The sequence below is a fragment of the Vombatus ursinus genome, unplaced genomic scaffold (assembly GCF_900497805.2).
Source record: "Vombatus ursinus unplaced genomic scaffold, bare-nosed wombat genome assembly UNPS02014810.1, whole genome shotgun sequence".
Lineage (NCBI taxonomy): Eukaryota > Metazoa > Chordata > Mammalia > Diprotodontia > Vombatidae > Vombatus > Vombatus ursinus.
The window spans coordinates 42,853,790-42,881,649 of record NW_020954588.1 but is presented as its reverse complement, the minus strand read 5'-3'; the positions used below and the strand labels follow the sequence as shown (position 1 = coordinate 42,881,649).

At 38.8% G+C, this 27,860-nt stretch overlaps 1 protein-coding gene across 10 annotated transcripts in view; it reads right to left on the bottom strand.

Annotated features, from left to right (window-relative positions):
* Positions 1-27,860, bottom strand: part of VEPH1 (ventricular zone expressed PH domain containing 1) — a 222,831-nt gene that overhangs the window by 101,660 nt on the left and 93,311 nt on the right. For all 10 annotated transcript variants that reach the window (XR_003570348.1, XR_003570350.1, XR_003570349.1 and 7 more), the window contains 3 exons: positions 19,018-19,238; positions 2,091-2,303; positions 314-711 (listed from right to left, as the gene is read on the bottom strand). Coding sequence is in view for 6 of the 10 variants with exons in the window: in XM_027876085.1 (XP_027731886.1) it covers positions 314-711; positions 2,091-2,303; positions 19,018-19,238 (832 nt within the window). In the remaining 4 variants the exon portion in view is untranslated. The remainder of the gene's footprint in view (positions 1-313; positions 712-2,090; positions 2,304-19,017; positions 19,239-27,860) is intronic.

Below are 27,860 nucleotides of genomic sequence, written 5' to 3'. Positions count from 1 at the left end.
GTGGAGCTAACTTGCTGAATGAATAATCAATCAAAGGGGAACTATGAAGTTTGAGTAAAAATCATCAGGATATTGTGGTCTTACGGCCATTGACTTGGGATACTGGAAGATGAGCTACTCTGAATAAGATAAGCTCTGGAAGATGAGCTACTCTGAATAAGATAAAAAGCTAAGCAAATGACATGGGAATGCTTTCAACATATCACATCCAAACACCTGAAAAGAGACAAGAGAATCAATTATATGATGACAGCTGCGCTGTGATTCCAAAGTCCTCTAAAACTTTGCAAATTTGAAATGTTCAAAGGCTTACCTTCAATGGTGCACTGATCTGGGACTGGAATGCTCCTCCCAATTTCCATGACATATGCTTTCACTTTGCTGAGATTTTCCTTTAAGTGCAAATAGAGTTTATCCTGGTATTCCACATGACTTTGTGCAGTCTCTGGTGTTTCTTCATGGCCATTCTCTTTAACTGCTTCTGGCAAGTTCTCAGATTCTGTCCATTTACTACTTGGGTGTGAAATTGGAGAAATTTCCAGCTGTGATTCTTCAGTATCTGCCTTAAATGGTGACTTGTAATTTTCTTGGCTAAGTGTGTCTATTTCTGAAAAAGAGATGCTGGCCATTACATCTCCACTCTTAACATCTTGCTCGTCATCTGGATTTGTGTGATTTAGGTGGACTGCATGCAAAGCTAAACTTTTTGACCTATAATGTAAACAAAGGGAAAATTAAAATGTGATTAAAAAAAAGATTCATTAGAGGATGCCAAGTGAGAGAAAGGTAACAAGAATGCAGTTTCTGGAATGAGTCCTGATGCCTAGATTGTACAAAAGGTTGCTTTCAAAGTGATTCACTCAGGAACTCAATGAAGTCACCAAGTGAGGCATAGGAAAATCCTCCAATGTACTAAACTTGTGAAGTATTCAGGTCATTAACAGCCTGAGGGTATATTCAAAGTCGAAGACCAAAGAATTCAGAGTAAAAATTAACTTGCACTGCCAAGAATAGCCCCAAACCATTTCTACATTTTCCGAACCTGTAATTTTATCTGTGTGAATGCCCCCTCTGCAGATGTGGGTCATAGCCACAGCTGCAACTCACCTGAGCTTCAAGAATGCCTGGGGCCATTAAGTTCATTTCTTCCTGTAGCCAAGCTGGTGATGAGACTCCCTTAACTTAGCTAAGGCTGGTCAGAACATAACAGCCCATTACTAGCTCCATTAGCTAAGCTGTTCCACCTTGGTGAGCCCTTTTGGAATTCATTCTCTGCTGGCATAGTTTTAACTAACTCAGGGTCATTTTCACACCACAATAAATGAATGGAAGAGTGGAGATATGTATACATATATACACATAGTACATACACACACATGTATATATGCACATATACATATGTATATGCGTGTAAATCTTAGGGTTTTCTTCTCAAAGATAATCTATTGAGACTTTTGAATTTTTATTGTCAATACTGTCACTTTTATTTAAAAATAAAATAAAATTTTATTGAAACTCCAGCACACCATAAGCTTTCCTCTTCCAGATAACAATCTCTTAAAAACTAAGAATAAAAAAAAGAGGTAAAACCAGTAACGGTTAAGCAAAAGTAACCAATAGATCAAAAAAAATCTGGCATATATGCAATGTCTCATTCCCATAGTCTTCCACCTCTGAAAAAAAATAGGTGGGCATCTCTATTCTTAATACTTTTAATGGCTTTAGATAGTACCTCCACATAGAAAGACCTTAATAAATGTTCATTGATTATAGGATCATAGGCCTAGAGCAAGAAGAGACCCCAGAGCCCACTTAATTCAACCCTTTCATTTTAAAGATTAAAAATCAAATTGACTTTTCTTTTCTTTCCTTTTCTTTCCTTCCAATGAGTCAATGCCTGCTAAGTGCTCTTTGTGAACCTTAGATGCCAGTAGGTGGTTATCACCACTATCATCAAGAAAGACATCAAGTAATTCAGGAATTAAATTTCTGAGCACCACAAATATTAGCTATTTAAATCATCCCCATAACACTGAAAAAAATCTTTATGATAAAACTGCTGAGAAACCTGAAACTCACAGGTGTCCTACCTGTTAAATCTCATATCTTTTCTTTCTTCCTTTGAAACTTGGCTTAGACTATATCTTCTAACAGAACCAGGAGGGCTGTTCTCTCCATTTATTTTCTCTTCAAAAGCCTGTATCTTAACTTGCAGCCTTTCATCCTCTTCATTTCCTTTACTTGCAGTAGATTTGAGATCTTCCAATGGTTCTGAAGGTTCCTTTTCAGGCTCACTTTCCATCCTAAAGGAACACAAATGATTGAATTAAAAGCTGTCATTCTATCCTTTGGGAAGGTTGGCATTGTCTCTTTGACTGCCTTTTATACTGAATGACAAACTTTCAGGTGAAATATTTTTTTTTTAAAAAAAAGCATGTCAATTCAGTTTAATTCAATTTTAACAACACATCTGTTAAGTGTCTTCTTGGTACCAGACATTGTGCTAAACCCTGTTGATACAAAGACAAAAATGAAGCCGTCACTGCTCCTTAGGAGTTTATTGTCTGGGGTGGATGGGGACAAAACATGTATAAAAATGACTATAACAAAGTATTTACAAAGTAATAAAATAGAATTCAAAGGGGAGAACCAGCTAAGTACCTTGAGCTGTGCCTTGAAGAAATCAACGAGCAAGTGTTTATTAAGCATCTCCTGACTACAGGCCCCAAGAAGAACACTAGAGTCACAAAGCCAGGCAAGGAAAGAATCCCCATTTGGAAAGAGTGGATGGGGATTCTATGAGAGGGATAGTTTTACATGGCAGAAGCATGAGAGATGATAAGGAAAAAACAAGCTAGCTTCCTGAAATAGGATAAAACTAAGAGTTCAAATCCAGCCTCAGATGCTTGACACTTACTAGCTGTGTGACCCTGGGCAAGTCACTTAACCCCAATTGCCTCATCAAAAAAACAAACCAAAAAACCCTAATAGCTAGTATCTGGCATTTATACAACTCTTGAGGGTTTACAAAGCACTTGTGTTAACTTGTTCAATCCTCCCAATTACCATGGAGGGCAGGTACTATTATAGTCCCCATTTTACTGAGGAGGAAACTGAAACACAGACATTAAGTGATTTGCCCAGAATGTTTGAAGCAGAATTCAGTCATGTGTTCTGGACTCCAACTCACACACTTTGTACACGTATGACCTAACCGTCTTAGTATAAAATATCGTTAGGATCAAAGCAAGTCAATCTCAAGTGTGAACTGGGCCATTCATTGTTTCATCAATTCATATTTTTGATATTTATTTCATGCCTACTGAATCCAAGGCCCTGGACTAGGGGGTTAAGGGGCTTTTAAAATTGCATAAGACATAGCTATGGCATCCACAGGGCATGGACTTTCCAGCAAAGGGTTTTCTTCTGCTGGTCAAACATTCTGGAAGCTGTTTCCTGTTTGGCCAGGCTGCCAGCAGTGCTAATACGTTTTCCTGCAAAGGTGACAAAAACAGGAATGTTCATGGCCAGTGATAGGTAGGCTCCATATCACCTTTAGGCAGAATGTTCTCACAGTGTGCACATTTGCACAGAGTTGATTCACTTTTTGGAGGTTGGCAGATATTCCCTTGAAGCTGTGTCCTCTGGGAGGATTTGGAAACAGATTACGGTAAATAGCTCAATGGATAAAATGAGGAATTTTCCTTTGGGAGTCCTTCATGGATTTCTCAGGCCTCATTTCATGGAATGTTTGAACATTGTGTTGTAAGCATTATGATAGACACTGCGTATCTTCAAAAATAGAGAGTAAAGCAGGCCCTGCCCTCAAAGAGCTTACATGCTATTGGAGGGACACAACACACAAATAGATAAAGAAAAATTCACAAACCAAGGTAACAGTGAAGAGTCTTCTCCCATAGCATGAAGAGCTCCCAAAGAACTGAGCTCCCATTTGTGCTGGAGCTCATAATGACATCCTGGGTACATTCACAGTAATATTGGTAATAGTAGCAAAAGTAGTCATAAATATATAGCTTCAAAGTTTCTTTTTACTAGTCTAGGGCATAGCTTTTAAGTATATATGCCATCTCTCTCATGGTGGTTTTCATTAAATCTTCCCTTCTCCAGAGCAAACAGCCACCAATTCTTCCAACAATTCCTCATTGGATCCCATTCTAGATAACATGAGATAGGATTAGAACTTTGATCTCATTAATATGGAGAGCTCTCAGTGAGGAAACTCCCTCCATGAAGGTAGATAGACACTTTCTTTGAGTTTTATAATTTGAGAGTTGCCAGAAGTACTGAAGAATTAAGTGATTCCACCAGGGTCACACAGTCAGTATATGTCAGAGACAGGACAGTCTTTCTGACCTCTGAAACTGGCTTTCCTTCCATTTTACCACGCTGGCTCCTCATTTGTCTGTAGCTTTCTTAAACTATGGCACTCATAACTGATCACAATATTTCAGTTATGCTCTTACTTGAATCTCTGGGGCAATTCAACAGTAAAATATAGCCTTGTTTTTCAAATCTGTTTGTTACGTTACTATATCTAGGATTTTTTAACTTATAGGATGTAAAGAAGTAATGCACTACCCCCACCACCCCATGCCTACATGTCAGATGTTAGGTATTATGTTTTAATCTTCAAATATATGAGCAAGAAGTTCTTGTAATTGGGACTTTAAATTTGTTGATTTTTTTTTCCTGTTAAGCTCCAGGCTATAATAACAATGACAGCAACATTAAAGCTGAAGAGAACATTTTTCTTCCACAAAATTTCAAGCTCCTAATTTTGTCTGACTATTGCACACCCTCATTGAAATAGCTGCTAATCCATGTCTTATATAACCCTGAGTTTCAAATATCTCTTATTTATTACTTATAGTATTTATATTTTTCATGTCTCAAAGACTGCTTTAAAAAGCTTCACCCATCCTATATACTGTGGGACTACAGAAATAACTGCAGAGAGATACAGATATAGCCATTTCAAGATCCCCAAGCTCCCTTCACTCCTTCCCCAAGAGAACACAAAATCAAACATATCTTGAGCAAAAGCAATGCCTTTCCAATCACCTTTCCTGGGATTCCCTGGTTTTTACCAGGAAATAACACACTCTAGAGAAAAGGAGACCAGCACAGCCAACACTGATTCAGCTCCAGCAAGACAAGTCAAGAGAGATCTCTACAAGTTAATCCATTGCTACATTTCTTATTCCATTACCATCAAAAGTACCTTAGGAGTCTTAGGAGGTGATCAGCTCCCTGGAAGTTTTCAAGTAGAGGCTGAATAACCTCTGGTGCAAAACAAAGTCTTGTTTAGGTATAAGAGGCAATAAATTGCCTCTGAGATAGATAGATAGATAGATAGATAGATAGATAGATAGATAGATAGATAGATAGATAGATAGATAGATAGATATAATGGATGGATGGATGGATGGATAGATAGATAGATAGATAGATAGATAGACAGATAGACAGACAGACAGACAGACAGACAGACAGACAGACAGATAGATAGATAGATAGATAGATAGATAGATAGATAGACAGACAGACAGACAGACAGAAAGCAGATAAGATAGGTAAATAGTAATTACATAGATTGAAAGTAGTCAGCTAGCTAGCTAGCTAGCGGGTAGAATCGGTAAATAGCAAGTAGAATGACAGACAGTAGACAGATTGGTGGATATGTGTTAGAGAGAAAGAGAGAATCAGAGACAGAAAACATTCTATGATGTTCTTCAGTTGATGTGCCAATGAGTCTGTTTCCTACTAATACCTTTATGAAAAATACATTAAATACATGTATACTTGACTCTAGTAAAAGTTGGCATAAAGTTTATTAATAGTTAATGTTTTCTTAGTAACTTTTTTTAGATATTTATAACTTTTAAAAGATTTTTTCTATGCCTTTGTTATTTTCCCTCCTTCATGTATTCCTCATCACTTTTCATAATTATATCACTACCAGAATGAAATTAATCTCCCTTATGTACAGTTATTCCCATTTTTGTTCTCTTTAGTTCTATTTCTATCTCCTCTATCAGCACAACAGGAATTCTTATGGGAGAGACCAAGTATGGTGGCTATACCATCCTTGATAGTGCAAACAAATTGCTATAAAAATCTTTGCAGATCTTTTCCATCTTTCCTTTGTTATCTTCCTTTCATTTTCATCCTTAGATGCCCTTGGAATCACTGCCTAACTGAGTCTTTTGCCAAACTTGCTCTAAGTTGGTTTCAATTCCCATGGCTTCTCTCTGAATTATCCTCCTTCATAAGATTTTAAAAATGAGTTAAATTAGAAATTTATGCTGATGGTGGTCAAAATACCATCTGCCTCTACTTGGCAAGTAAGGCAAGTCTTTGTGACCAAGGTGATTTTTAAAGCTCTTTTGGTTTCCTTGTTATGTACATAACTTTTACATCAAACTTTAATATAAAATTATTATAGCCATTTCTGCTACTACTCATTTTTCATTATCAACAACTTATCTAAATAGGTCAGGATTAAGTTATTTAAATTGCATTCCTATAGTTCAATATTTTTTTTCTAGATTTATGGCAATTCTGGTCTTTGTTCTAACAAGTTCATTGTCTGACTATAAGCAGATTGATTCAGGGAAGACTCATTAATGATTTTTTCCTATTTGTTAAAATTTGATCAATTTCATCTTTTTTGTGATATTATTTGGTGCCCATCATGTCATTAGTATCTACTAAGTCTTTTTTTTTAAGGCAATTGGGGTTAAGTGACTTGTCAGGGTCACATAGCTAGTAAGTGTTAAGTGTTTGGTCTGAGGCCAGATTTGAACTCAGGTCCTTCTGACTTCAGGGTCAGTGCTCTATCCACTGCTCCATCTAGCTGCCCATTACTAAGTCTTTCTTGAAGAAAGTATTCATGGTGGAAAGATATGACACTTGTGTATAGTTTACAAGTGTTTCAACTCTCTGACTCCATGTATGTTCAATGTTTTCTAACATATTTCTTACCATCTTCAACTTTTCTCCCCTTTGCATTTAATTTACCAAGTATCAAGGTATAATTTGATTTAATTTGGTGGCTCTTATAAAAGTCCTCATAACAATTCCACTGCCACTTTACCCTCTGAAATCAATGCTGAAGCATAAGCTGTAATTATTTTCATAGTAGTCTTTGTGCAACTATTTGTAATAGCTTTGCAGTAGAAGATGACCAAATGTCCCATGAAATCATGTATCTTGTTACCTTTGGACATATGATAAAACAAACTTTGTTGACTTCTGTCTTTGCCTTTCCAAAGAGAACCTGTCAGTCACATTTCCATTTGGCTGTATCCTCCTTCTTTCTTCTTATTTTTTTTCAAACAAAATGTCGACATTGATATGATTCTGTTCCTCTCGTCGTAAGTATTCAACTCTTGACCATTCAACCAAGATCTCATATTTAGAATCACAACACCCAAGTTCAAGTTTAAAGATGATCTAAAAACTGTGATTTGGAGCACTCCCTGTCCCCTTTTCATCTTTCTGCTGCTATCACTGCCAAAGGCAAATGGAGCTGCAGGGAACTGAGGATCATTTTGTATTTCTCTTTGTTTAATGAGTCATCATACTCTAAGAATTAATTGCCAAGTGGTCAGTGTACTGGTGATGAGACTTTTCATAACTAGAGAGGCTATTCCTTGGAAAGTGGGCTCAATCTGTTGCTAAGACTTTACTCAAGCCTTTCTAGCATGGTGGCAGCTACTATCTACACATTTATTCAAATCATTGATAATCTGATAAAATTTATTCTGCACACAGTAGTTCTTTGCACACAATAGAAATGTAATAAACATCTATTTTTGAATGAATGAATGAATGTTGATCAGAAAGGCCAGGCAAGAACAGCTTTAAGGTACTTAGAATCAGGAGCACAGCCCTCAAAAACCCAGAGTCACCTCCATGTCATAATGAAGCATCAGAGTCACTTTGTGGGGGTTCAGTTTCATGAGCTTATGATAATTATTAGAACATTTTAAAACATTGGTGTTAGAAATAGTACAGAAAGATAAGACTCTTTATATTTTAAAATAGCTACTCTTCTCCATTTAGCTTTTACACTTGGTGATAATGCTGATGAGTGTTATTTCCTATACTAGCTTTCTTACCAGAAGAGGTACTACTTGAGTTATTTTAATGTTGGTGGTTTGCATTATGTCCATGACACACTCTTAGCCTTGTCTCAAAGGCTTAGTGACAGGTAAAGTATGGAAGCAGTCAGGGATTGGGGACCAGTCACTGAAACAAACAAAACACAAAGTCCAGACACTCCGGCTAAGACAAGAGAAATACAGAGATGTGGTTTTATTTGTCACCATCCCCACCAACTCTGCTTCTTACCTGGCCCTGGTGGAGAACTGAGGCTCTCTGGACAAGAGCTAGAAAGGGGTTACCATTCAGCTAGAGGGATTGGGAAGGAGACGTGGAAGATGCAGTCTGATCCTAATCATAATCCTCACTCCATTTCCTCTTGCTTTTTTGTTCTCTCTTGAAAATAAGGATGTGGGTCTGGGAAACAGCAGCATCTTTGGAAGTAAGCTTCTCCAGAAGTATATCCAACCCTGTTTTCCCCCTTTCACCGAAAGGAAATGTATCTTAATGTGAAGGGTTGGGGGGGGAATCATGGGAAGGAAGAAGAAGAAGAGGTAGAGGGATGTTGGGTATTGTCATTTCTTTCCCTTTTGTCACATTAAAGTCCAGAGGTAACTTTAGAGAGATGTTTGCCAGTACTCTGTAATCCCCTAAATATTAACTTGGCCTCAGCTCAGCAAACCACAGTAGGGGAGACTCGTACGATTTCCAGGCTGGATGGTTTCTGGTCTCAGCTGCCAAAGTCAAGTTTTTAAAAACATCTCTAGGGATGTCCAGGGGGAGGCTTCATTACCTCCCACTTGGGTAAGGCTAGGCTCCCCTTAATAACAAATTGTTCTATTGGCAAGAAGCAAATCTCACTATGTAAGGAAGATGAGACTGTAAACCTCATAGGGGGTCATAAGAATGACAGACTTTCTTAAATCAAAGAAAAACTACATTAGTTAATGTGGAAACTTTGGCTCAAGGTATTATCCGGAACACGTTTTCTTACACTGGGAAACTTTGCGAAAAACATAATATCTTATATTTGGGAAGCACTTTCTAGCTTACAAAATGTGTTCACATATATTACTTCTCAATACTATCTTCCTTACCAATCCAATGTAACTCCTCAGATTGAACCATCCTTGGTGAATACCTTCCAAATTTGTATAATCTGCAAATATTAGAAACTATCATCTTCATATTCAAATCATTGCTAAAGTGATACAAATTTACTACGCAGATAGTAGGAATTTAAGTCCAAATGAATGAATGTTGGACAGAGTGGTAAAATACTCAGGATCGGGTGAAGAGCAAGACGCACTCTTATAAAGAAAGGTCATCACTGAGAACTGCACATTAGGGTCCTCAAGAACAAATCATGGAAAGCAAATCTCACTACCTCCACCCTTTTTGTAGGGTTGCTAGGCTAGGAGATGACTGGAATTCCATGGATATTGAACATCTATAGTTCATTGAGGCATTTAAGAAAGTCTCTTGAAATATTTGTGTACCCAAAATGAGGAGCGATGGACTAGATCAGCAGTTCTCAGGACACTGGTCTCAGGACTGCTGGGACCCACAGCAGACCCTTTTAGGGACTTCACAAGGTTAAAACTATTTCAAAACAATAAAACATTTTAATTTAAGTATTGATAGACATAAATCACATAAACAATGCCTTGGGAGGTTTCTTAATAATTTTTAAGAGCATAAAGGGGTTCTGAGACCAAAAAGTTTGAGAACTTCCAGACTAGATAACAGTAGGTGGTCTTTAGATTTGTCTGACTGACTGGAACCAAAGGGTATTGATTAACAAATTTATATAAGCCTGGGAGAAATTATCTAGTGAAGTGGCACAAGTCTCTTCAAAAATTTTTTCCAGAAATGCTATCCACATCCAAAGACAAGACTATAGAGTTTGAATGCAGATCGAAGCATACTATTTGCTACTTTTTTTCTTCTGTTGCATTTTGTTTCCTCTTTCTGGTGGTTCCTCCTATTGGTTCTAACTCTTACTTACAACATGACTAACGTGAAAATATGTTTAATAGAAATGTATATGTATAGCATATATCAGATTGTGAGCTGTCTTGGGGAAGGAGGAGGAGAAAAATTTAAAGCTCAAAAGCTTATGGAAGTGATTGTTGCTAAATCAAAATAAATTAATAAAAAATTTTAAAAATTTTACAGAGAATTGGATAAAGGTATCACTAGCTTACTTACCAAAGTTATGGATGCTATGAAGCTGGAAAGAATAATTAATATTCTTACTCTCAGAAATGAGGGCAAAAGAAATGAATGTCAACAGACAAGGACAATGGATTGAAGCTTACTTTGATATTTCAAGAATCTGTGCTTTCATCATTGTGGGTGCTGCCTCCATAGACATAGGTCCCAATCTCTCTGACTGTGTAGATGATTTTTGAGAGATGCCTTGGCTAGTGGCCTGAGGCCAGGTTGATGACAAGCCTCAACTATGTGGTGATTTGTTTGCTTCTCCAACACAGACTTTACTGTCCACTTGTGGATTCATACTCAAAAACGTTTCCAGGATGGTAGGACCCACCAGAGCTAGTACTGTGTTGGCAGAACCTTTGAGGACTCAGGGTCACTGCCACGGCATGATGAGATACTGGAGCGAGGGCTGAGCAGAGGAAACTGAAGCTAAAAGGTGAAACTGAATGGGAGCAGAGGTCGAATTCTGCCCTTAGGTTCAAAAAATTAGTGGCACAAGAAGGAAATATGGGAGATGTGGCAAGAAAGTAGTTTATATGGAAAATAAGAGGGAACTCAAATGGACTATAAGTTCCATAGGGGTTAGCAGTGTCATGTGGGAGCCAAAAAAGCCACTCCTCTCTTAGGCTAATGAATTGATTGTGTCTAGTGAAAGTATATTGTCTAGACTCTAGATGTAGACGTACTCTAGAGAATGGAAGGGAAAAGTACCATTGGACTTACTCCTCAGCAGACTGCTTCTGAAGTAGCAGCCACTTTGGGGGTCTCCACATTTGAGAAGGAACATTGACTATTGGAGTACTCCAGGGGCAGGTGGTCAGAATGATGAGGGGATCAGAAAGTGTGATATTTAAAGATCCATTGAAGTAAGTTACAAACATTTCATTTTCAAAAAGGAAGACTCAGGAAAACTGAGAACCACGTTCAAATATCTGAAGAGTTGTCATGTAGAAGAGGAGATGGGTTGTGCTTGAACCTCAATAAATAGTAATCATAGAGAGGTAGATTTCAGTTTAATATTAATAAATCTTTGTAACGTTTAGATCAGTCAAGACTAGAATGGGATGATTACAAGGAAGTTTCATGGCTGGATGGCCATTTGTTGGAGATGGTATAAGTAGAATTCATAATGTGCATAGGGGATGGACTAGATTGGCCCTGAGGTCTCTTACAACTCAACTCCCATGAATTTATTATTCTATGAAATTGTATCTCAAGCCCTATATTCTCCTTGAAGGCAAGGAATATAATACTTGCTTGGATTTGTATCCCTGATGTTGAGCACAGTGCTTGGCACATTGTAAGCTCCCCTACTCCCCAGAGCATTTAATGGACCAAATAAGCAAATACTACAAAATGGGGCAATAAGGTACCCTGTGGGAGAGACAGAGGGCAGTGTGTGCTGAACAAGACAAGTCACCAGAACTACTTTGACTAATATTGCCTCTCAGACCCTGATAGAGGCAACCTAGGTCCCTGAACCTTGAGAATAGCAATGTGTCCAGCTCAGTGTCTTCAGTCATCATCCTGGTAAGTCATCTCTATGAAGGCTAAACCTGGCAACCACTCCAATATGCAACAAGGTGGCAAAGTGGAAAGAACATTGGGCCCAATGTCAGGAAGACCTGAATTCAAATCTAGCCCCAGACACTTACTAGCTATGTTACCCTGGGCAAGTCACTTAACCTCTGTCTCAGTTTCCTGAATTATAAAATGAAGATAGTAATAGCACCTGCCTCCTGGGATTTTCGTAATGATTAAATGAGATGATGTTTATAAAATATAGCACAGTATGTGGCACATAGGAGGTATTTAAGACATGCTTATTTCCTTCCTTCCTGTAGGCATAGCTACTAAAATTCCAGAAATGAAAGTTTTCACCATCAAAATCTTTGACATTGTAAAATAGTTCAATTTCAGAAATGAATATAATTTTATAGTGAAAATGACACAGAAGAAGCATTACCATATGCTTTGTCCCTGTACCCTAAGGACCACATGACTTGCAGCTGAACCTTTCCTATGTATTGTTTCCCCCCCCCCATTAGAATGGGAGCTTCTTGAGAGCAAGGGCCATCTTTACTCTTCTATTTTATCTCCACCACTTAGCAAATGGTTTGCGTGTAGTAGGTGCTTAATAAATAGTGCATTAATTTCTTCACCTATGGTTTTTTTTTTAAGAATTTCTGGCTTCCTTTAAGAGTCAGTTCACATGCTGTTTTCTTTAGGAGATCTTTCCTAATCCCTACAGTTACTGAAGGCTTCCCCTTGAAGGTTATCTTCGATTTTCTTTCTATCATGTATGTGCCTACTTATATACATGTTGTAACGTCCATTGGAATATAGGCTCCTTGAGGGCAAGGCTATTTTTTTTGTCCTTCTTTGTATCCCCAGCCTTTAGCACAATTTCTGGCATGTAGTAGGTGCTTAAAAATGCTTGTTGGTTCATTGATTGATTGATTCTTTTCAAATGACTAATCAGCAATTTATGCATCACACTTCACCTACAGTTTTTGAGAATGTATTTCATGGAATTATAGATTCAAAGCACAGAAAGGGGACTTGGAGGTCATATAGTCTTACCCTCTCAGACAGCATCTCAGGCTCTCTGTGGTCCCCTGGATAGAGTACCTCTATGATATTATGTTCAATTCTGAGTATCACAGCTCAAGAAGAATATTGATAAGCTGGAGAGTGGCCAGCAGAAGGGGACCAGAATGGGTGAAATGCCTTAAGTATATGCCATACAGTATGAGTATTGAATGAAGGAAGCTGAGGTGTTTTGCCAAGAAAAGAAAAAACTTAGGCATCGGTAGGAAGGGAAGAGAAAGGAAGGGGGAAGGGAATAAGTATTCATATAGCACCTACTATGTACCAGGGATGCTAAATGCTTTATAAGTTTTATCAGGACTTTGTTCAAGTATTTGAAAGGATGCCATAATTTGACCAGATCTGCTTATCTCAGAGGGCAAAATGAGGAGCAAGGGATAAAATTTGCCAAAAGCCAAATTTCATCTTGATACAAGGAAAGAACTTCCAAACAATGAAAGTGATTTCCAAGTTGAGTGAGCTGACTTGGGAGGCAGTAGGCTCCTCCTCACAGGAGACCTTCAAGCAGTGGCTGAATGACCAGACTGTAGAAGGGATTTTTGGTCAGGCATAACTTGGCCCATGTGGCCACTGAGATTCAGGAATTCTGGGCAACTATTGGTATTGTCTTGGAATTCAGACCAAAACTAAAGGTGAAAAGGTAAATGATATTTTTAAAAAATTAAGTAATGTGGCTTTGAATGATCAGAATGCTTTCGTTTCATTGGCCAAATCACAACCAAAACACCCTGACAATGCTACAATTTGCCTGCTCATACTTCATGTTAGTGTTCCAATCCTGCCATTGTTCAGTATGAGCAAAAAATGGCTCATTTTGGTTATTTAATGTGGTGGAATCTGGTTGTTTTTCTGGCTGGTCATAGTATCTCACTCCTCCATTTCTTGCTGAATGAATTCCTGAGATACCTTTACAGCTCTTCAGATCATCATAAATGTTGCTTAAGAGGAAGAAAAAATGGTTGATTAAATGAACAACAGATGGAACATAAATGGTGCCACATGTCAGACTTAACCTCTTCAGGAGAGAAGGAAACAAAGTGTTGTGATTCTATTCTGGCACTGTACACGGACAATGAACGATGCCCATGGCTCCAACCTCAAAAAGGAGATATAGTTCTGCCTTGTAAGTGTCTTTTTATAAAAAATGACCACATTAGACTCCTCTGAATAAAAAAAAGATGACTTCTTTTTTCTTAAAACTCTGGTTTCATTCTTAAACATCACCTTCGTAGGAGCAGTCTGCCAAAGTGTGTGGGGGGAACACTAAGGGAGTGTCACATGTTTTTAATTATCATTTTGAGCAAGCTCATGTAAAGATTCTTACACCAACAGTTGTTCTAAAAGAGTTGATTTTTCTTTGTATAAACCCCCCATTCCCAGAATAAAGAATGAATACTCTACAATACTTTTAAGATATCCTTTCTATGCAATGGTAGATAAGCACTGAGTATTTATTGAACAGAGGGGCTTTCAATATATGCTAGGAGCTAAGGGGGCAGCAAGAAGGAACATGTGAGTTGGGCTGATCAGTGAAGGCTTCATGGAGGAAATGGTCATGGAGATAGGCCTTGAAGAAGGGATTCAAATAAATGGAAAGGAGGGGAGAGGACCAGTCATGAGTTTGAAGGATTGAGTAACTCCACCAAAGTGGACACTCAAAGGTCACAGATTAAATCGGCTCCCTAGCTTCAGTCTATGGTGGGTCCAAATATAGATCTGGCCCAGAAGTGACCCAATATCCAATATTGAATTCTTTGGCTAGATGTCTAGGGTCCCCCTGAAGCTATTGTGGAGCTGCTCCAGATATAGCAGATCTCAAGCTCACAGCTTTAGTAAGAGTAGGTCCCAAATGTCTTAAGACTTACAGTCTGTTATTAACTCTTACTTCCATCCCACTATGCTTTGTTAACATCTCATAAAATTGTATTATCTTTACAGACAGTATGGTAAGGATGTACACGTGATGATGAATTGCCAGAGCTGGCTCAATGCTTGGGAGGCTTCGAAGGAAAGTGTAGGAGAGAAGAGGTATTAGACTGCCTACCAAACTGAAGGTCTACAGAGCTGTTGTGCTGACCTCATAGTTGTATGCCTGTGAAACCTGGACGGGATACTAGCACCATGCCACAAAAATTAATCACTTCCATTTGAATTGCCTTAGGAAGATTCTGATGATCACCTGGCAGGATAAGATACAAAACACTGAGGTCCTCTCTCAAACTGAACTGCCAAGCATTCAAACTCCATTGCAGAGAGAGCAACTCTGATGGGCTGGTTATGTTGCTTGAATGCCAAATGTACATTTGCCTAAAAGACTATTTTACGGAGGACTCACACAAGGCAAGTGCTCACACAAAGGTTAGAAGAAGCAACACAAAGACATTTGCATGGTATCTCTGAAGAACTTTGGAATTGACTGTGAGACATGAGGACACTAGCAAAGGACTGCCCAGCATGGTGTGTCCCCATCACAAAAGGAGCTATGCTCCATGAGCAAAGTAGAATTGCAACAGCTCAAAAGAAATGTGAGATGCACAAATTTAGAGCCATCTCCACTCCACATGTTCATATGGACTATTGTGCCTGACCAGTGATAGAGCCTTCTGAGCTTGCAATGGTCTGATCAACCACAGTCGGACACACTGTATCTTGCCCCCAACATAGGGATGTCATTTTGGTCTTCTTTGAGAATGAAGGAAAACAAACAGCCAAGGAGGTCATTGGAAGGACAAATACTGAAGCTGAAGCTTGGCCACATAATGAGAAGACAGTACTCATTCGAAAAGACCCTGATGTCGGGAAAGACTAAAGGCAAAAAGGAGAAGGGGACGGCAGAGGATGAGATGGAGAGATAGTGTTATGGAAGCAATGAACATGAGCTTGGACACATTTTGGGAGATAGTAGTGGATAGAAGGGCTTCATGTGCCATGGTGCATGGGGTCACAAAGAGTTGGACGTGCCTGAACAAATGAACGACAACTAGACTGTCTTTATTCATTTCTCCATTTGTTCCTTACCTCTTTAACCTGGTATGACTATGATTTGACTTTCCTTTCTTCCAGGGCTGGCTCTTAGAAGTTTTTTTGATCTGGTTGAGGATTTAAGTAGTCTTCCCTCTCTCATTTTATCTGGTTTTAAATCTACCATTGAACATTTTTTCATCTTCATCCCAAATCAACTCTCTTTCTTTCTTACAGCTTTGAAAGCTTCTGCCTAAGACTTTGGGGCTGGGCCTAAAAGGAATGGATTCCTTTTTTATCTTGGCAGGGTGGAGAGTGGGATGTAATGTTGAGGGCTCAGGAAGAGTGCCTAAGGGTTAAAGACAAGAGAGCCCAAGCATTTGAGCCTTTCTCCTCTTCTGCCCTTTTTTCCTCTACTTTTCTCTATCTTTTCTTCCTCCTTATTTCCCCCTTGCTCCTCATAATTTCCTTCTCCACTATTTGATATAGGCCTGGCTCATCTTGCCACAAATACTGCTTCATGATGGACTATTTCACAATGGCCTATTTATGTTAGCCTTCTTGACTTGGCAAAGATGCTTTGGATATCCTCCCCCGTCTGCTCAGCCAACTTGAGTGGTTGCCAGGGTCTCAGGTGCCCCTTCCGCAGCTTTGATTGGGCAAGCAAATAAACCAATCATTAGTGGCTGAAGGAAGAGTAGTCATGGCCAGAGTACTGTAATACATGGATGGCATTTTCAATCCCTGGCACATTCTTTTGTTTTAACCCATAATGGCAGTTATGGCTGTTAGTTCCCCTCAAATAGATGTCAAAATCTAATATACTTTGTTAGTCTTTCCTAATATTTAGTCTTTGTTCATTTGTTGTCTGGCCTTACTAAATGATTTCAAAATTGAAAAGAACAAAATACAAGCTCAGTCTTTGGATGCATTTAATAAAAACTGTCCAATTTACTCAAAATGATTTGGCACACTGAGGCTGCTGTCTGCTTCAGTTTTTCATTCTTTCTCAGATGCTAATTATTTTTTCTTTCAATGCTCTTGGAGTTTTGGCCTCTGGTCTCAAATCTTGCCTGCTGAGTGTGTGTTAGATTTGTAAATTGGGTGACATCTGTTTTGAATTTGATCATCTTTCATCTTCTCTCATGCCCTCTTCACTTATTAATTTCCACTTTAATTGTGTGGCTCTGACCTCTTCCCGCATGTTTCAGACAATAACCTAGAGAACTCTTAGTTTTGGGGATGGAGAAATTAGGGGAGCCAAAAGTTAACAATAACGGCCATTCAGAGAGAAGATGCTGCTCCAGGAGCCATGGCAACCGATGCAGATAAAGATGAGCAGTTAATAAGAGAGACTCACTGCTGCTTGTCTGTCTGCACCAATATCTGGGGGTTCCCACCACCAGATCTCAATGGGTTAGAAGAACAATGAAAGCAGGGAGAAAGGATTGAGCTAACTGAAATCACTTGTGGGGAAGGAAAGAGGGCTCAGGCATCCATGCTCTCAGAGTCTTTTTCCTCTCCTTTCTGCTTGCCTTTCTTTAGGTTACATGGGGTGGGGTTGGGGGATGGTAATGGGAACAGAAACCAAGACCTTTTCTCATGTGCATAAGTCTTCTTGGGGGGGGGGGCGGGGATTTTCTTTTTCTTTCCTTTATTTCTGCATTTCTTTCTTTCCTTCTTTGTTTCTTTTTCCTCTTTCTCCTCCTGCCCTCTTTCCTTTCCTCTTCCTTCCCTCTTCCTTCCTTCCTTCCTTTCTTCCTTCCCTCCCTTCCTCCCTCATGACGAGGCTGCATTGTATAGTGGATTGAGTAGTGGACTTAAAGTCAGAAAGACCTTGGTACAAATCCCACCTGAGACCCTTACCAGTGTCTAACTGTGGGCAAATCACTTAATCTCTCTGACCCTCAGTATCCTTAGCTTTCAAATGCTAACAATAGTAGCACCTACCTCAAAGGGCAAAATTTCAGTGGGGAATAAGAAGTAAAGTTGAAGGCTCAGGAAGAGTTCCTAAGATTTAAAGCAATTCTTTGGTCGTGACGCCCAACCGAGAATATGTATGTAATGTGTTCTGTTGAGTCATTTCTTATTATTCTCTCTCAGAATTTGCCTGTGAAGCATTTCTGTTAAATCATTGTCCCTGGGATTTATTTAATGAGAAGAGGTTCATAAGTTATTAAAGTGCCCCTGATACATTTGGGGGATGTAAAGAATTAGTGGCACTTCTCAGCTCACAGGAATAGGGCAAGTGTGTATAACGTTTAATACTTCTCCACAGTACTTTCTCATGCATTATTTCACAAACTTGGTCCAAATAGACTCTGTCTCTTAGCCTCCTGACTGCAGGGCTTTAGCAGAGGAAGCTGAGAGAATTAGACCTAGGCATGAATGAAGCTTAATCTTTCTCCTTTAGTGCACATGCCAGTCACCAGGAGGGAGCAATCAGCATATGGGCTGTGCCCAGAATGCCAAATGACCTTCCCAATAATGGGCCCTCTCACAATCCCATGGGAGGCTGCAATGTGAGTTCTAAACCAGATCCCTGAAAAGCAGCAGCATGGAAATTTTGTAAAAGCTCAGGGGGCATACTTGACTTCCTAAGAGCACGTGCTGTCGGGATCAACCCTCCCTAAAGTTAATCTTGCATCCCTGGGAGGCCTTCCCCCTGAAGATATCCCTAACCAGGTTATGAGTATTGTAGAATAAAAGATTTAAAGTGTCTTTCTACACCCACTGGAGAAGAATGCAATAATTGTTGAAATCTTCATGGGCTCAGCCAAGAAAGTGAACAAAGCAAAAGTGCATCTGCCATCATTCTCCAATCAAAGATGAAGTCGAGTGGGGCTGCTTGTATCATCTACCTCCCAGGGGAGGATAGAAGTAGGCCCTGCAGGGCTTTTATTTTAGCCCGTGCAGTCCTGGACAGAAATTGTCATTTGGCGGCACAAGGTATATATGTCATTTTCTGGAAGATGTTTTTATTGCAAAGTATGTGTGCATAAATGAGGTGTTTTTTGTTGGGCTTATTCCCCATTCAAAGGCAAATGTGGCCACAGACCTAGAACCCAAACGGGGACGAGAGTAACATCCATTTACCTCCTTCTTTGGGCATTGTCGCTGTCCAGGTGCCGAAAGAGAAGCTTAGCGATGGCGGTGAAACTGTTACTCATCCGGTAGATATCTCTGCTTTGAGTCCCCAGGATGGCAGAGAAGGTGTCTGTAAGATTCTTAATCTCCAACAAGAGAAGGTGGTGAAAGGAATGCTCCATGTTAGCGAGCTGCTCCACCAGGTAAGTCAGACAGGTCCTTGCACTCTCCTGCCAAGGACAACAGGGAGAAATCCACATTTGGTTCATTCCGAGAGTCCCAGAACCAACACAAAGCATATTCCTTATGGGGACCTGAGCAGTGAGGTTAAAAGAGGAGGCTTAGTCACCATTCCAAGTTCCAGGCTATCTCAAATTGTTTGTTCCCTGGCCTTGCTGTCTCCAATTTCTTCCTCCATGTCCCTCCAAACCACTCTGTCTACCATGCTTAGACATTTTCTTAGAGCAATATTTTCAATTCTATGGAATAAGTAATGGCTCTCTGGTGGGGGGGGAAGGAGAGGAATATAGGGGGAAATTAAGGTGATGAAAAAACAAAATATATCATCATGCAGGACTATTTTTGATTTTCTTTGTAGCTATTAACTCTGAACTGAGGACACAAGAGTTTAATAAATGCTTGTTGAATTGATCATGTCCATCCCTTGACAATAAATAAACATTCTCAATTTCCTACTACATAAAATCAAAAAACCTCTCTGGACTTTTTAGACACTTTGAATATGATCCTCCCCAATTCACACATATATATATGTGTGTATACACATATATGCACACATACATATACATATACACACATATATCTGTATATATGTACATATATGTTATGAGTATTTTAGAATGAAAGATTTAAAGTGTCTTTCTACACACACTGGGGAAAAATGCAATAATTGTCTATATCTTCATGAGTGTGTGTGTGTATATATACACACACACACATATATATTTTGTTCTGTTAAAATCGCTCCTTCCTCACACACATATACTCATTGTACAACTATCAAGCTAACTCCCACCTTCATACCTTTGCCCATATTGACTCTTCTAATTCCGTACATTCTCTCCCCCTGTCTCCCTCTTTAAATCCAGCCCTTCTTTCAAGGTCTAACTAAAGTTAAGGAAGCCTTCCCCCAGTGAGCCATCTTTTCTCTGGCCTCCTGCTACAGAATCACAGAATTTGGGAAGGGACTTTGGAGGCTGTCTAGAACAAGCTAGTCCTAACAAAGAATTCCCCCTACAATAAAATTAATGAGTTGTCATTCTGTCATTGCATTAAGATTCAGGTGTGTGTGGGGGCTGACTGCTTCTTGAGGTAGTACATTCCACTTTGAAATAGCTCTCCTATGAAGTTTTTCTTTATGTCAAAGTTAAATTTCCCTTTTTGCAACTTGAATAAATTCTTGTGGAATGAATGAGTGAATGCATGCATGAATGAATGAATTTCCTTGTACTCACTGCTCCTTCTTCTGCCCTTGGGGCCAAGCAAAGCAAGTCTAATCTTTTTCACATGATGGCTCTCCAAATATTTCAAGATAGCCACTACACATTCCCCTGAATCTTCTCTCTTTCAGAAGAAATAGCCCTAGTTCTGTCCATCTATTTTTGCATGACATATTTATAAGATTTCACACAACAGAGCTTTCATACACAGCTTGATTATACACTCTGGCCTCTTATTTTCTGACTGCTAGTCTGAATTTTGCTTTTCCAACTTGATGGGAAGCTCCCAACAGTCAGAGACCAGAGAAATTATTTTTCCTAAACTCTTATTTTATCCTTTACAATACCGAGCACAATACTAGGCACTGATAGGCATTCAACAAACATATGAAATTGATGCGTTCATTTAAGAGAATCCATTATACAGAAATCCAAAGGTACAAAATAGGAAAATTAGAGGCTTGTCAGTCACAATGGGAATCTTTACACAATGATTCACTTCAGGATGACTGAGCAGAGAACCTCCCTGAGACACCTGAAACATGATTTGATTTAGGAAAAATTATATATATATACATGCAACTTTACTGAAACATCTCTGTTGTATAGTATAGGGAAATATACTTATCAAACAACAAATATTTATGAAGTGTCTATTATGATGCATTTATAAGATGTTGTGGGGGCTACAAAGAAGGCCAAAAGAGGTATAATTCCCACCCTCAAGGAATTTCCACTCCCTGCTTTCCCAGCCCAATGTCCCTGTTCTACCTTCACTGTCTTTCCCTCACAGTCTTCATGATGGAATTAACCAATTCAACTTTCTCCTGTCCTTTCCCTTTGTGTCCTTTGCCCTTTCATCATATTACTATTTATTCCCTTCTAAAGCCCATCCCTGGCTTATCCCTCCCATTCACCACCTTTTTCCTCCTTTCATGTTACTAAATGCCTTTCCGCCATGGATTTGTGCTCTCTTAACTGGGCTCTCAGTGTTACGTGGTGCTCCTTCTGTAACTGACTATTGATCACGTTTCTTCTGGAGAACATCTAATCCTCACCGTGCACCTACCTCCTACACCTTCCTCTCCTCCTTTCCCCAGAAAGAAGCTCACCTCATACTAAGGCTCTTTGTCACAAGATTTCTCATTTATAATATGTTAAATCTACTGAACTTCACCTCCTTCTCTTTTCATTTGCTCTGGTCTTGGGAAAAGGGGATAACTTTTCTCTTTGTCAATGCCAATCACTCTGCTTCTGTCCTTGATCCTATCCCATCCTATCTCCACCAGGAGCTTAGCCCTTCAACCCTCTCTTCTTCTCATCTAATATTCAATATATCTCTATGCTATGACTCTTTCCCTGCTGCCTACAAATATGCCCAGATTTCTCCCATCCTCATATTTTAAAAAAGCTTCCTTTGACCTTAAATTTCTCTCAAGATATTTTCTCAAATCTCTCCTTCCTTGTACAATCAAACTCCTAGAAATAAATTGCCCACACTGATTATTTCCTTTTCTTTAGTTATTTCTCAACTCCTTGAAATTTGGTTTCCAAATCTTCCTGTCTAGCATTCATCTTTCTCTTGAGCTCCAGTCTCACATCACAAACTGCCTGCTGGAGTTCTGCGAAGAGGTCACAGATGAAGATACTCATTTGGGAGTCATGTGCATTCAGGTGATGGCTAAAGCCAGAGAAGTCTCTGATTCACCCCACTCGTGTGACCCAAGCTACCTAACCTTTCAGTATGGTAGGCCACTCTCTAAGGCTATCAGGTACAAAGAAAGTGGCCATCTGCATTGGCAAGATGGATTTTCCTATATCAGTAACATCATTGGTCTAGTTTCTATCCCCATTCCTATAGAAAGAGGCATTGAAGAAAGAAGAGAAGAGAAGAATGCTCAGGACAAAATCTTAAAGTCTGCATAAATTTAAGGGACAAGACAAGAATGAAATGACCACAGAACAGGGAAAGTGACATCAGAGAGGTAGGGGGGGAGCCAAGAGAATGCAATGGCAAAGAAGCCTCAGTTTCCTCATTTTGTTTGCCCATTGGGGATAATACTTGAATTACCTGTTTCACAGGGTAATTTTGAGGCAAAAAAAGGGATGATTTATAATAGCAAACTAGGGAAAAAAGCATGTGTCTTAATTTCACAAATAACATTAGTAGTAGTAATAAAGTTTAAGTTCCTATAGTACTTTACAAAGCTGTTTTGTTGCTTGAAAAGCATTTTGGTAGGTCATGGAGGAGGGAGAAGATTCAAGATAAAGGAGATCTGGTACCATTAGGGTGTTTGTACTGTAGAAAACAAATTTAAGCATGATGTAAATTTCAGCTATTGTTATTATGGTTATTATTATTATTATCAGGCAATTGGGGTTAAGTGATTTGCCCAGGGTCACATGGCTAGTAAGTGTCAAGTGTTTGTTCTGAGGCCAGATTTGAACTCAGGTCCTCCTGACTTCAGGGCCGGTGCTCTATCCACTGTGCCACCTAGCCGCCTCCTATTGTTATTATTATTAATGCTGTTACTATTGATCAACTCAATTCAATAAGCATTAATTAAGCACCTTGGCCTCAAGTTAGGCATGTGATATACAAAGACAAAAATTAAACAGTTCCTGCCTTCAAAGAGATTCTATTGTACTGGAGGTGAAACACCACAAATGCAGAGAAGTAAGTAAAAAAATATAGAGGTAAATGGAAAGGCATTTTGGGTTGGGGTAAACCTCCCCACAACCAATTAAGAGTATCAGGAAAGGCTTTATATAGGAGGTGAGCCTCAAAAGGATCAGAGGTAAGGAGGGAGAGCATTCCAGGAATGGGGAACAGCCTGTACAAGGGAAGGAAAGGTGAGGATGCAATGTCTTACTTGGGGTCATATTATTAAAATCAGCCTGAACAAGTTCCTGGGTGCCCTGCCTCATCCAAGTCAAGGCGGGCATCAGGTGTAGAATAAATAACTGATTGGGTCATCCATTGCCAACAATTGTACAGATACAGATGTTTCTTATGAAATAGACCAACCTAGATACATATTCCCCATGACTTTATTAACTACCCTGCTAACTGTAAAAGATTGCTTTATAATATGCTTGTATTAAAAGGAAGACATTTGTAAGCATTGGCCAAAAGAAAGTCACTGGAAATCACCCAAACTCAGAAAGCATCTCTGACAACCCAACCTAGACAGTTTAAAACACCCATGAAGAAACACTAACTACAGAAAACAAAGAAGAAAGGATACAGTTACTCTGGAATGAACATAGGAAGTCATGCCAAGTTCACATCATCTATTTAGAGACATAGGGTCATAACTGCGCAACTCATTGGGGCAACCAGATATGATTTTGTCTTTCTTCCCATTCCTTTAGATGCCTATTTGGTGACTGCTTGCTAATGATTAAAAAAAGTTTTAATGAGCATTAATGGTGATGCATCCCCCTTCTTGATACTACATTTATACCTATAGGGAAGGTGTCAGTGTCTTAATTTCACAAATAACAGTAGTAGTAATAAAGTTTAAATTTCTATAGTACTGTACATAGCTGTTTTGTTGCTTGAAAAGCATTTTGTTAAGTCATGGGGGAGGGAACAGATTCAAGATAAATGAGACCTAGTCCTTTAGGGTGTTTACATTGTAGCCGAGAAAACAAATTTGGTACACAAAAATGATAATTCATATCAGAAAACGATCATTAAAGAGGAAAAGTACAAATAAAGGTTTACAAGATGTGAAAGTGGGGATCAGATTCTCATCAAATCTCTCTTGGTGTTTTAGCATACAGATGTGATAATTCCGTGCCATGAATGACAAAAATAATTTGTTATGGAAATGCTTGCAAATCTGTTGCATCTTTAAAAATCTGTTTGCTGTTCTCTATCCAGCTTCATCTATACTCTTGGGATGATCTGATTTAGCCAGGGCTCATTCAACACTTTCTAGCAGACTTGCTTCCAACATTCTTCATTGGTTTCTGAAGCAATACTACTCGTAATCTTTCATCTTCCTTTTCTGTGCAGTTTATAAACAAGTTGATATTAAGCTAGTGTTGTCCATTGCTACCATCTTTCACTTATCAAGGAGGTAAAACATGAGTTAACTATGGTGGTTTCTAGGCATTTTTGTCCGCCTCACTGTACTAATTATTTTGTGCTGGTTAGACATAAAAACATCATATAAAATGGCAATCATCAGAATCATTCTTTTCCTTTGTCCGTTTCCTATTTTTCAATAGCTTATTTGAATAAGGAAATGTGGGGCAGCTGGGATTTCATGTAATTTTTTTTGTCAGCTTTCTTTCTTCCTTTAATTTGGTATTAATTTTGACCTTGAATCAAACAATGATCTATTTGCACAAAGATAACTGATTCAGTGATGACTTCCACATCAATAACCAGTTATTTACTATCCATCAAGACATAGACATTTTCATGATTCCAACTTCCTTCTTGAAAAAAATTCTTAGTAGCCTATAAACCTTTTGCCTCGTTTATTTTAAAATCATAAAACATATATAAATATATGTGTATATATGCATGTGTATGTGAGTGTTAGGATCTTGGTTTGAAGGATCTTGTCAAATTCTTCATAGAAGAAGGCACCTAGAGGTACTATATAAATGTTAGCTATTATTAGTCAGACACTTTACAAATATTATCTCGCAGCTGCACAGGATCATAGAATCATAGATCTCACTCTGAAAGAGCCCTGAGAATTCCAATCTCTTCATTTCACAGATGAGGAAACTGAGAGCCAATGAGGTTAAATGACTTGCCCAGGGTCACACGGCTGGTAAGTGAATGAGGCAGGATTCAAAGGACTTCTTGACTCCAAGTTCAATGGTCTTTCCACTACACTATGATGTCTGCAATTTCTTTCTGTCTGCTGATTTCATTTGTAGCAAGACTGTCAATTATGATAGGGTGCAGTTCTTCCACTAATACATCATTTCATCAGTTATGCAGGAAGCTCATATTTGGAGTACCAACAGTTAAATGAATGAATACAAATGGTTTTAACATGGTGTCATTCTGAGCTCCTTTGACCTCACCCTTTTCTGCACCTCTGCCACCAATCACTCCCCAAGTAGAAGAAGGAAGAGTCATTTGGCACATTTGTTTGTTTCATGGCTTGCCATGGTCCCAAATTCACCAACTGGTACAACAGCGATGAGTCTCTGGACCTGTGATTTCACTTGTGTGGAGAACTTTTCCAATGTAGATTGCAACTTCTTTGCAATAAATAGAAAGTTGCCTCGAGCACCAAGGGGTTGACTTGCCCAAGGTCACACAGTCAGTATGTGTTAGAGACCTCAGCCTGTGTCTTCCTGACTCTGAGGCTGCCCCTGGATCTCCTATGCCAAGCAACATCTGTGACATTTTTTTAAAAGAGACGGTCTCTAGGTCTTAGGTACATATATGAGTTACCAAAGCCCCTGAGAGCACAATTGTTAACAAGTAGTTATGGAAGAGCAGAATGTGAAACTTATCCATGACTCAGTTTATATGATCAGGGCATAGTTGGTAAACCATTTACTGAGTAATGATAACATGAGAAGAACATTGGCTTGGAGCCAGGAAACCAGATTGTGAGATCTCACTTCAAATACCTACTAGCTGTGTGACTGTACAATTCACTCACCCATTCCAAACCTCAATTTCCTCATCCACAAAATGGGTATGCTACTTGCACCACTGACCTGACAAGGGTGCTGTGATGAAATCTCTTTGAAAGTCTTTAAGTGATATAGAAATGTGGGTTGTCATTATCATCATCATGGTAATTGTTATCATTAATATATTATGATTGGCTTTCCTGTAAGAACTCCTTCTGGCTATGGATCTGTGACCTTGTGAGTACTGAAATTTAGCTTGTCATCTATTATTACCTTCAGATATTCTTCAGTCATTGCCCTTCCTCTCCATATTTCTTAGTCTCTTTTGAACCTTGAAGTAGATTGAATTATTATTCAATAAATACTCTTTATTATTATTCAATACAATGTTATGTATTTATCTGTACAGATATCCATAGAAAGTATAACAACCTCAAGCACATGTCCTTTACCAGGCAAAACTCACAGACCTTATTGAAATGGGCAGCGCAGTAAAGAATCAAGCTACTCAGTAATTCCTGTACATTAAATCTCTATTTAATTAACCATTAAAAATGTGTCCAAGCCATCCAAGCATTCTGCAAAATGGTTGTATGAATGAGACAAAGAGTTTCTAGATAAAACAGGCTTCCAAAAAACTCACTTCATGCCTCAGTTTCCTCATCTATAAAATTAAGGCATTGGATTACATACCCTCTGAGGTCCCAATTCTATCTATGATCCTGTGTTTCTGGTGTGTGTGCAGTGGCGGTGATAGTATCTAGACTTGTGTTATCATCAGAAAACTTTTCGTTGAAACTCCTTCTACCAAAATACAGGGTTCCCAAAAGTCTTTATGTGCTTTTAATCTTTAATAGATTTAATAAGTTTTAGATTTCCTTGTAGTTTAAAACTACACTGTCTTTTGGGACATGCTTTGTATATTTTTCTCAAAGAAAATTCACACTCTCAATTCCATTAGTTTGAGAACTTCTTTGGCTGTTAATGATCAGTACCTTGTATTGCTAGAGAGCTGTCTAGGGGCACAGAGAGATTCAATGGATGCCCGGGGACACAAAACCAAGATGTATCTGAAGATGGATTTGAACCCAGTTTTCCCTGGCTCTGAGGGCAATCTTCCAGCCACTGCTCTATGATGTCTCTCATCTTGGATAGAGCAGATAAGCTCAACCAGGTGACCTTCACTGTAGCAAGGAAAGGGCCAATTTGGAAGGGCACATCTTTTATACAAAGTGGTTTTTAGAATGGCATTGTGTCCCAGAATTGCATTCCTTGTTCTCTCTCCTTTGATGAAGCCTCAATTTGTTGGTATAGATGCAAAAGGCTAGTTGAAGTCAGTTTCTCTTTTGGTGGATTAAAAAAACTCAATTAAAATTAGATGGCATTTACATATTCTTAAACAATTAGAGTCAATGTAAATTAGAAAAAATGACAACTTTTACACTTTTCTTGTTATTTGGGTCCAACTGATGTGATTCCAGCAATATGAACCAGTTTCTTGAGGCATGGTAGTAGAATATGTCATTTATTTTATGATATAACTGATATAATATTAAATAAAGACCAGTAAAATGATATTTTCTGGATAAGGATTTAAAAACCACAATAGCAGTAGAAATTATAAAAACACACCAGCTGATGAAAGCAGATGTATCCTTTGCTTTGATTCAAGTCCAAATTGGAGAACATGGCACATATTAAGGCTGCATTGGGATTCCGATCATCTCTAGAGACCCAGCCAAGAATGATGTCATTAAACTTCACCCTTCTGTA